The 10,808-nt window shown below is 40.3% G+C and overlaps 1 protein-coding gene across 3 annotated transcripts in view; it reads left to right on the forward strand.

Annotated features, from left to right (window-relative positions):
* Dis3l2 (DIS3 like 3'-5' exoribonuclease 2) overlaps positions 1-10,808 on the forward strand; it is a 328,742-nt gene that overhangs the window by 119,303 nt on the left and 198,631 nt on the right. For all 3 annotated transcript variants that reach the window (XM_021163217.1, XM_029476858.1, XM_029476861.1), the window contains one exon: positions 4,745-4,973. In XM_021163217.1, the coding sequence (XP_021018876.1) occupies positions 4,745-4,973 (229 nt within the window). The remainder of the gene's footprint in view (positions 1-4,744; positions 4,974-10,808) is intronic.

A 10,808-nucleotide genomic window follows, 5' to 3' on the forward strand; every position in this document is an offset into this window, starting at 1 on the left:
GTGTGTGTGTGTGTGTGTGTGTGTAGTGGAGGCTTTAGGTTGATGTCCGATTTTTTTCCATGGCTACTTTTCATCTCTGAGCCCAAATTTCATTGCTGCAGCTAGCCTAGCTGGCCAATATGCTTCAGGGATCTTCTCATTCTCTTTCTCCCTCTTTTCCACTGTCAGTCCTGGAGTTGCACATATGTTTGGGGTATTTAAATACAGGTACTTATGTTTGTGTCACAGGGATTTAACTGACTAAACTATCTTTCTAGCCTCACCTATTCATTCTTGAGTTTCATTTTTGAGTATAGTGATATAAAACAGTGCTTAACTGGGTTAGTTTTGCAATATGCTGTATAGCAGGATTGGCTAAAGTAGTCGAGCACTTGCATAGTTAATGTGTCTAGGGCCAATTCCCAGAACTAGAAATAAATGAAAAAATGTACCATATAGCTAATTTTATTGTAATCTGGTTATTGCTTTCAACGAATCTCTTCTTTCCAGTAGTGATTTCTTGATCTTTGTGCACATGAGCTTTGGCACACCCAATTCTTTAAAAAATTTTTCATATGGTATATTTTGGTCATATTCCTTCCTTCCCTCAACTCCCTCTCCCTACTCACTGTACTTTATGTTTTTTCTCTCTTAAAAGCACACACACATACAAAGCACCCCCCCCCAACAAACTAGTAGTGTAATTTGTGCTGGTCAACTACTTGTGATCATGAGGCCTGTACTAGAGTAGCATTGGAGTATTATGGGAAGAATGTATTAACTTTTCTGCCCTGTGTATGATGAATCTCTCATTAAGCACAGTCTTCATGTGATTTACTTAGACTATTAATCTGCTTTGTTGAAAGTAGATGTATATTTTGAAATCTGGTTAAATTCAGTAGGCCCTTCACAAATATAAACACAATGAGAACTTTCTTGGCAATTTTTTTCAAAACAATGCAGTGCTGCTAGAAACCTAGTCATTTTCATATGTTTTAGCATCTTAACCAGTTTGATTTCAGGCCCAACATAAATAATTAAGGCTTTACATAATATAAAAATATTTATTTATTTGGGGTGATGTGTGTGTGTGTCTGTGTGTCTGTGTATGCATGTTTGTCTAAGTACTTGTCTAATGAGGCTTGATTCCTCTAGAGGTTATATAGGGCATGAAATTCCCTAAAATGGGATTACAGCCTCATGTGGGTGCTGGGAACCAAACTCTGATTCTCTGTTAGAGCAACACACGCTCTAAACTGCCACATTGTCTCTCCATCCCCTAGGCCTTATATCTTTATGAGAACATTTTGATAAGCACATCTTATTTTGTCTTTTCCACAACATCTTATGTTCTTGGACAAGCACTTGGCTTTATCTTAGTTCCTCCTACTTTCCTGTGCGTTCTTAGGTTCTGTTTTTGGATTGTATCCTGGAGTTCTTAGGTGTTGTAGTCTCATTTGATTTTTCTTTATTGGTATTTGAATGTCAAATATCATCAGGTTTGTTCTTTGTTCCCGGTATCTTCTTTCCTGCTAGCAGAGTCTATGGGTGAAGGTTTCTAGTGTGCTTTATTTGATCTATTGAGTCGTTAATTCCCAACATTTCTGTTTGCTTTTGTTTTTGTTGTCTGTTTCCAGAATCTCAGTTCCTTTGCTGACATTTTCTTCCATGCTGACCTTCTTATCCATATTGCTGATGATCTCATCCATTTTGCTAATTTTCCCCTCAAGGTTTCTGACTCCCATTTCCAGTCCTGGATTAAGTGTATCTGTATTTATCTTTGAGCTCACTGATTGTTTTCACCAGCAAACTTTTGAAATTGCGTGCAAAACTCAGAATGTCTGTGTTCTTAATAGCTGAGTAGTATTCCATTGTGTAAATTAACCACATTTTCTGTATCCATTCTTCTGTCATGGCACATCTGGATTGTTTCCAGCTTCTGGCTATCACAAATGAGGCCAACGTGAACATAGTGGAACATGTGTCCCTGTGGCATGGTGGGGCATCTTTTGGGTGTATTCCCAAGAGTGGTATAGCTGGGTCTTCAGGTAGATCTATTTCCAATTTTCTGAGGAAACTCCAGATTGATTTCCAGAGTGGTTGTACCAGTTTGCAATCCCACCAGCAATGAAGGAGTGTTCCTCTTTCTCCACATCCTTGCCAACATGTGATGTCACCTGAGGTTTTGATCTTAGCCATTCTGATTGGTGTAAGGTGGAATCTCAGGGTCATTTTGATTTGCATTTATTTCTCTGATCACTAAGGACTTTGAACATTTCTTTAGGTGCTTCTCAGCCATTCAAGATTCCTCTGTTGTGAATTCTCAGTTTAGCTCTATACCACATTTTTTGGGTTGTTTGGTTTTTTGGTGGTTAGCTTCTTAAGTTCTTTATATATTTTGGATATTAGCCGAAATTGAATGTGGGGTTAATGAAGTTTTTTCCCCAATCTGTAGGTTGCTGATTTGTCTTATTGGCTATGTCTTTTGCCTTACAGAAGCTTTCCAGTTTCATGAGGTCCCATTTATCAGTTCTTGATCTTAGAGCATGAACTATTGGAGTTCTGTTTAGGAAATTTCCCCCGGTGCCAATGAGTTCCAGGCTTTTTTCCACTTTCCCTTCTATTAGATTCAGTGTATCTGTTTTTATGTTGAGGTTCTTGATCCATTTGACTTGAGCTTTGTGCAAGGTGACAAATATGGGTCTGTTTTCATTTTTCTACATATTGTTGACAGCCAGTTTGACCAGCACCATTTGTTGAAGATGCTTTCTTTTTTCTATTGTATGTTTGGCTTCTTTGTCAAAGATCAAGTGTCCATAAGTGTATGGTTTTATTTCTGGGTCTTCTATTCTCCTGAGTGAGATAACTCAGATCCAAAAGGACATGCATGGTATGTACTCACTAATAAGTGAATATTAGCCAAAAAGAAGAAAAAAGTACAGAACACCCAAGATAACAGTCCACAGAACTCAAAAAGGTCAGCAAGCTGAAGGGCCCAAGTGAGGATGCCTCAGTCCCACTTGGGAGGGAGAAGAAAGTAATCACAAGTGGGGAGGGAGGGAGGGTCTGGGAGGAAAAGGGGATGGAGGATGGCGAGGGGAACATGATTTGGTATTTAGTGGGAGAAAAGGACTGAAGGCCTGAGGGAACAGGCCCTGAGCCTTGTTCAGCAGGGAAACAGGCAACCCCAGGAGGTAGGAGGTTGGGGAGGGGGGTACTCCAGAATGTGCCAGAGACCTGGGAGGTGATAGACTCTCATGACTCAAAAAAGAGGGACCCTAGATGAAATGCCCTACATTGGGGAGGGGAACTTGTAGAGCCCACCTTCAGCAGAAAGACAGAGCATTAAGTGAGGGTTTGGGTTGCCATCCCACAGTCAAAACTCTAGTCCATAATTGTTCCTTTCTGAAAGAACTGCAGAGATGGAAATGGAGAGGAGCCTGAGGAAAAGAAGGTCCAGAGATAGGCCCAAAGTGGGATCCAGCTCAAGGGAAGGCCCCACGACCTGACACTATTACAGAAGCTATGGAGAGCTCACAAAAAGTGACCTAGCATGACCGCACTCTGGAAGACCCAACAAGCAGCTGAAAGAGTCAGATGCAGATATTTGCACCCAACCAATGGACACTGTAGTTGAATTAGGGGAAAGCTGGAAAAAGCTGAGGAGGAGGGCAATCCTATAGGAGGACCAGCAGTCTCAATTAACCTGGACCCCTGAGATCTCTCAGACACTGGGCCACCAACCAGGCAGCATATACCAGCTGATATGAGGCCCCCAACACATTATATAATAGAGGACTGCTGGGTCTGGGTTTAGTCAGAGAAGATGTACCTAACCCTCAAGAGACAGGGAGTTTAGGGTTGGGGAATGGGGACATCCTTGTGGAGACAGGGGGCAGAGAGGAGGTATGGGATATGGAACAGTTGGAGGGTAGACTGGGAATAGACTAAAATCTGGAGTTTAAAATAGATAGATAGATAGATAGATAGATAGATAGATAGATAGATAGATAGATTAAAATAAAAACTTCTGAAATTTTCATCTAGCACTATACCCATTTCAGAGTTTTTGATTTCAGTGCTGTGATCTTTTGGAGGAACCACGTTACCTTGCATTTTCATGGTCCTTGTGCTCCTGTGTTGTGCTTGTGCATCTGCTGTTCCAAATACCTCTTTGAATTTTCTTAGGGGTTTTCTCCCCCCCCCCCAGTCTATCCCCCTCTATTTTGTTTGGCTTGGCTAGTTGCTTTTGTGGCATTGCTCGTGTTTTCTCTGTACTTCTCAGTGTCTTATTACTATGTTTTTAAATTTCTGAAGCTCCTTCTCTCTCTTTGAACAGAGTCTGTCTTTCCTTATTCTGACTTTTCTTCATTTGGTCTCAAGGAAGCAACATGGAGTGTATCATCTTATCTAGAAGTCATTATTGGGGCATTCATGAGAAGCACTGTTACATACCTGGGTGAATTCTTTTATCCTTTCCTAACATGCTGATTGCTTATATGTGATGAGATTTCGTAAAGCAGCCTGGAACTTTCTAGTATTCAAGCCATTTGGGAGAGGGGATGAAAATTTAGATCACAGTCCTGAGAAGATGGCATCTTGAAGACTTAGAGTACTAGCCAGGCATTGCTGGCTTGCTTATCTACCTAGGGTAGTCTGTGCCTCAGGAGAATAAAGGTCTATTTTTCCCAGTCATATGTTATGAATATCTAGTATTATCAGTGGCCTTCAGTGTTTTAGAAGAGTTTTCTTCTCCTTTATTCAGGCAGTTAAACCAGAGAGCAACGACAAAGAAACAGAAGCTACTTATGAAGCTGACATCCCTGAAGAGGGCTGTGGACATCACCCCCTGCAGCAGTCCCCGAAAGGCTGGAGTGGTCCTGATGTCATTATAGAGGCTCAGTTTGATGACAGCGACTCAGAAGATAGACATGGCAACACCAGTGGCCTGGTTGATGGTGTTAAGAAATTGTCAATCTCTACTCCTGACAAAGGTGAGTCTTGGGCATTTGCTGGATATTTTCTTATAGCATATGATTTGGTCTTTTGTTTGTTTGTTTGGTTGGTTTTTAAGTTGGAACCTCTCTCTGCAACAGAGTAAGAGATTCATAGAATGGTTAGTATATTTTCAGTCTGTGGAGGCTTTTAGGAAGTGGGACATCTGCACACTGGTTATAGGAGAGGGAAGGAAGAACCACCCAGGGGTTTGTCTGGGTAGTGGTTGGCACTTCCATGTTTAATCAGAGTTACTATCAAAGTTTGTGATAGGCTTTGAGTTACAATTGGTAGTTGGCTGCAGTATGTTCCATTCCACCCTGTGGTTGATAAGAGCAGAATTATCCTCCCTTCCTTTTTCTTTCCTTTCTTCCATTCCTCCCTCCACACCTCCCTTCCTTTTTACTTGAGCTATTGAGCTATACCTCCAGTCAGAATTAAGCAAGTCTCAAAATCCTTATTTTTTTAAAAAACAAAATCTTTATTTTACTCTGTTTTGCTTTAGTTCAGCATATAAATTTAAAATGTATTTGTTATTTGTGGTAGGCAGAGATCACTTTAAATTTTGAAAATAAATTATCTTCAGGAAGTATTTTGACCTTAAGCCCTTAAAAAAACTAAGCCAGTCTTATTTTTCTCAAGGGCACATAAGCCATGGCTTTTGTGATTATAGAAAATGTGTGAAATTGCAAACACATGAATGAAGAGATGTACCCAAAGGCTCTTCCTGGCCACATTCTAGGAAGCTAACGGGCAAGCAAGTTGAGTATTGAAGTATCATAAGTTTCCAAGGGGTTCTAAATAGGGAAGGTATATTTCCTACTAGAGTCGAGTTTTGTGTATACTTGGAAATGGAGAAGACCTGGACCTGGCAACATGGATCTGGGAGGCTGATTAGGCAATAAGCATTGTTATCAGGACATTTCTGGCCCAATCACCATGAAACACTAGAAGGAATGCCAAAAGATTACCAGAGGAGGATTCCAAGCAAACAGCCTATGGTAAGGTCTGGCAAGCACAGCTCAGTACATCCTGAAGGCTGGGCTGATTTCAGGAAGGATTGCCAAAGCATTGCTTTTCTCCATTGCTTATGACCTTAGTGAGAGAGTAGGCTCTGAAATCATGTGTCCTTTTGGTGGCAAGGATTACTCATTCAGAGTGACTCCCTAGCCTTGAAATGTACTTTTAATGAGCAAGCTAGTGTTCTTGCTGATACTCTTGTCTGCCTTCTTTCCCCAGGCACACTGACCTGAGGGCACCCAGGTTACTCTTGTTTTTTTGGTATGCGTAGGTAAACTTGTGGTTTCATTTTTCAGGGGTCAAGCAGTTGGATCTTCATTTGGACCAATTCCTTGACATTTCTTTCTTCTTGTGTTTCTCCTTTCCTCTTTTATAAAGAGTTGAATATTGTCTTTCTTCTTGGAGTGCATACATGTTGTATACAACATCCATACTAGACTTAATGAGAAGAGAGATATAACCAAGACCCTAAGTAGTCACTTTTTTGTTAACAAGATCACTTAGAAGAAAGATACTTAAAGAACAAAATCAAGAAAGAAACACTTTAGAATAAGTTACTTGTGCTACATAGAAGAAATCCCCCTCTGGTGGCCCAGAGATCTTTGTATCCTCTTTTCCCTGGGCACCAAATTGAGGGGGTAAAGCATCAGCACAGATGCAAGGAAGTGGCAGATGGAAGCAATTGCAGAATTGATGACCTAGTTGTCAATGATTTTGCTCTTTGTCCTTTGAGAAGTTCCCTTTGTCCTGTAAGAAGTTCTGGAGCCATACCTGTGCTGGATGTGACATCTACTGCAATTCCCATCTCTATTACAGGAAACTTGCAGAGCGCTTCACAAGTCCATGGTGGGCGTGCTTGTATTTTTCCCTATTCTCTTCACATGTTCCCATCCCACTGCTATTTCCAGCATTTCTACTATTGCTCTCTTAGTAGCCTTGACTGAGGGAGCAGCTTTAATCCTTCCTCGGTGTCAGGTGCACATCCCTCTCTCCAGCTGCCTCTAAACAGAGAGTTTGTGAAGCCATATGGCTGTTTCTCATTTCTTGTTCTCTTGATATTTAGGAAAATCACAATTTGCTCTTTTAATAGATCAGAGCATTTTTAAGAGTATTCCAACCAGCTTTTCTTGCTTAGGATAATATAAAATCTGGTTATAGTTAAGATGTTTGTACTTTTTGTATTGTTTAAGGATTTGAAAGTTGTTATTGAAATAAACCATAACCTTAAGAACATCATAAACTTTCCCTAATACTTCTAGGAAGGTTCTTGTTTTGTACTTACAAGTGTATTATTAATCCTAGTTCATGCTTGTGTTCCAAAGTATTATTTTAAAAAATCTGGTTTCTTTACATAAAACAAATGCTATATATATTGCATGTGTATGTTCCTGTTTCTTCCTCTTTGCTTGGCAAACTTCAGTTATCTTGTCTAGTGAGAACATAGCTCCAATCCAGTTGTTTGTATCAAGGACTTATTGAGTTAGTTGAATGGCCCCTGTATATCTCAGACCCACTAGTTTCTCCCAGGCAGAAAACATGAATATATGCATAAATACATGAATGAATAAATGAGAGAGAAGATGGGCTAAAGACCTGGCCCCATTTGAAGATTCAGTTCCATGGCTTCCTGGAACTGATCTTTTACTGCTCCACAGGCATGACTTCTTTTTGGCATGGAAATCTATCAGAATGGCTGGCAATGTAGCTAAGTTATAGAAGTACTTGCCCAGGATGCACAAGTCCCTGCATTTGATCCTTAGCACTGGGGGAAAAAAGGATCTGACACTGTGTAGAAGCTGAGGACAGCTTCATTAAATTTCACTGTTTTTAAATGTATCCATAGTTTTGAAAAAAAATATTTTGGCAATGGTTGCCTGGTTAGCAAGTCCCAAAGCATAAACGTCTTTGCCGAGTGATATAATAGCTTTGTATCTTTCATCCCCGGCAATGGTAAGAATGAGGAGATCATGTGACGTTCATTCCTAACCTCTACCTCAGCAGGGTCTTCTAAGAGACCTTTTCCTGTTTCCTTAGCTGACTACCAGCACCTGATAAGTGAGCATAGATTTGGAGTGTGAGGTTAATGACACCTTGGTTTCTGTCTCCCAGCGGGCAGCTTCTATTTTTCACAAGAGGAGATTCCCTGAGGAATCTTTAATCTCCCCTAAGATTTGAATTGGTCTATTACTACTCCTGATAGGCTCCCCAATTCACCAGAACTCTCAGTGCTGTATTCCCTTGAGTTTTCTTTCCTCCTTCTGTTTGGCTTATGAAAGCAGACCCCTGTGATTATTCTGATGTGATTGGTTGAGTAATTGAAACCCCAGTCCTCTTCTCCAAATAGTCTATCAACTGTTTTTCTTTCTGAGATCTGAATTTCTTTTTCCAGATCTCCACTGTACATAATAATTAGTTCGACTAGAAGACTGTTGTATTTGCTTCAGAAGTTAGAATAAATAATAAATAATTAGTAATTTTTTTAGTACCTAAAACTTTGTACCAATCTTTAAAGATCTGATTTTTAAAAGGTAAAAACTTGCCTAGACTTTTCTTTAACAAAGGATACAATTCGAATTTTTGCTTCTATGTTTTTATACATAGGATGGATAATGTAGTAATGTTGGGCAGAGGGATCATGGCCAGGGCCTGTGATATCCTGAGACCCTCCCTCACTGTTACTCCAGGGCCCCAGCCTTTCCTGTGGAGTTTTCAGAGGAGATGCATGCATAGAAGCCATGTGAGAAACTGGTGCAGTTGCTCAGTAGGCAAGGCCTGATCCAAGCCAAACGACTCACCAGACTCTCTCCCTCTACCAATACCTTAGCCTTTTTCTATCTTGTCTCTACCAATGGGAGACAGACCTGCAGTTTCTACCCTTTTCTTTTACATACTACTGAAGATTGAACCGAGTACCTCTTACACACTAGGCAAGCACTGTATCTAAACGATTTGTCTATCCCCAGCTTTCCAGTTTCTGCAGTCCAAATTAAAGGTTGTAGATTACTTTGTCATATCCTTTGCCTATTAATGTGTCAGGCTTACTCTATCTGTGATAATTTTCAGAAATTCTTACCTGGTCTCTATAGTAAACTCTTTCCATTTAGGCATTGAAGATGTCTTTTTTTTTTTTTAATTTTGTCATTTAATTATATGTCTATTAAATTGTTCTATGGTATCAATAACTGAAAAATTTCAATTTTGGTGTTATAACATTAACCATATTCTTATGTGGTTTTAACTTTTTCCCTGTTCTTAGGTATCACCCCATATGATCTTTTATTAAAGATTTACCTCTTGATGGGTTTATGACATACATTCTTTATTGATTGGATATTGAGCCACTCCTGAATTCTGAGAATAAATATTATGTAATCCCAATGTGTTATTGTTTTTGAAATATACTATAAGGTTCCTTTAGGCACTGTATAGTACAATTTTTGTTTCATGTTAAATAGATACAAGAGTTTTTGCCATTTTATTTAGTATTTAGAGTCAAGATTATAGTAGCTCCATAGAATGACCTAAAATTTTCTTTACTAGTTTCTGTTTTGTTCCAGAATAGCTGGTATAAACTGTGAATTAATTTTTTTCTCTGTCCCCATTTTTTAAAAATTAGGTATTTTCCTCGTTTACATTTCCAATGCTATCCCAAAAGTCCCCCATACCCTCTCCCCAAACCCCCTACCCACCCACTCCCACTTTTTGGCCAAGGCATTCCCCTATACTGGGGCATATAAAGTTTGCATGTCCAATGGGCCTTTCTTTCCAGTGATGGCCGACTAGGCCATCTTTTTTATACATATGCAGCTAGAGTCAAGAGCTCCGGGGTACTGGTTAGTTCATATTGTTGTTTCACCTATAGGGTTGCAGACCCCTTCAGCTCCTTGGGTACTTTCTCTAGCTGCTCCATTGGGGGCCTGTGTTCCATCCGATAGATGACTGTGAGCATCCACTTTTGTATTTTCCAGGCACTGGCATAGTCTCACAAGAGACAGCTATATCAGGGTCCTTTCAGCATAATCTTGCTGGCATATGCAATCAATAGTATCTGTGTTTGATGGCTGATTATGGGATGGACCTCCAGGTGGGGCAGTCTCTTGATGGACCATCCTTTTGTCTTAGCTCCAAACTTTGTCTCTGTAACTCCTTCCATGGGTGTTTTGTTCCCAATTCTTTTTTTTTTTTCATTTTTTATTAGGTATTTAGCTCATTTACATTTCTAATGCTGTACCAAAAGTCCCCCATACCCCCCCCCACTCCCCTACCCACCCCCACTCCCCCTTTTTGGCCCTGGCGTTCCCCTGTACTGGGGCATATAAAGTTTGCAAGTCCAATGGGCCTCTCTTTCAAGCGATGCCCTATTAGGCCATCTTTTGATTAGATATGCAGCTAGAGACAAGAGCTCCGGGGTACTGGTTAGTTCATATTGTTGTTCCACCTATAGGGTTGCAGTTCCCTTTAGTTCCATGGATGCTTTCTCTAGCTCCTCCATTGGGGGCCCTGTGATCCATTCAATAGCTGACTGTGAGCATCCATTTCTGTGTTTGCTAGGCCCTGGCATAGTCTCACAAGAGACAGCTATATCTGGGTCCTTTCAGCAAAATCTTGCTAGTATATGCAATGATGCCAGAGTTTGGAAGCTGATCATGGGATGGATCTCTGGATATGGCAATCACTAGATGGTCCATCCTTTCGTCACACTTCCAAATTTTGACTCTGTAACTCCTTCCATGGGTGTTTTGTTCCCTATTCTAAGAAGGGGCAAAGTGTCCACACTTTGGTCTTCGTTCTCTTGAGTTTAATGTGTTTAGCAA

The sequence above is a fragment of the Mus caroli genome, chromosome 1 (assembly GCF_900094665.2).
Source record: "Mus caroli chromosome 1, CAROLI_EIJ_v1.1, whole genome shotgun sequence".
Lineage (NCBI taxonomy): Eukaryota > Metazoa > Chordata > Mammalia > Rodentia > Muridae > Mus > Mus caroli.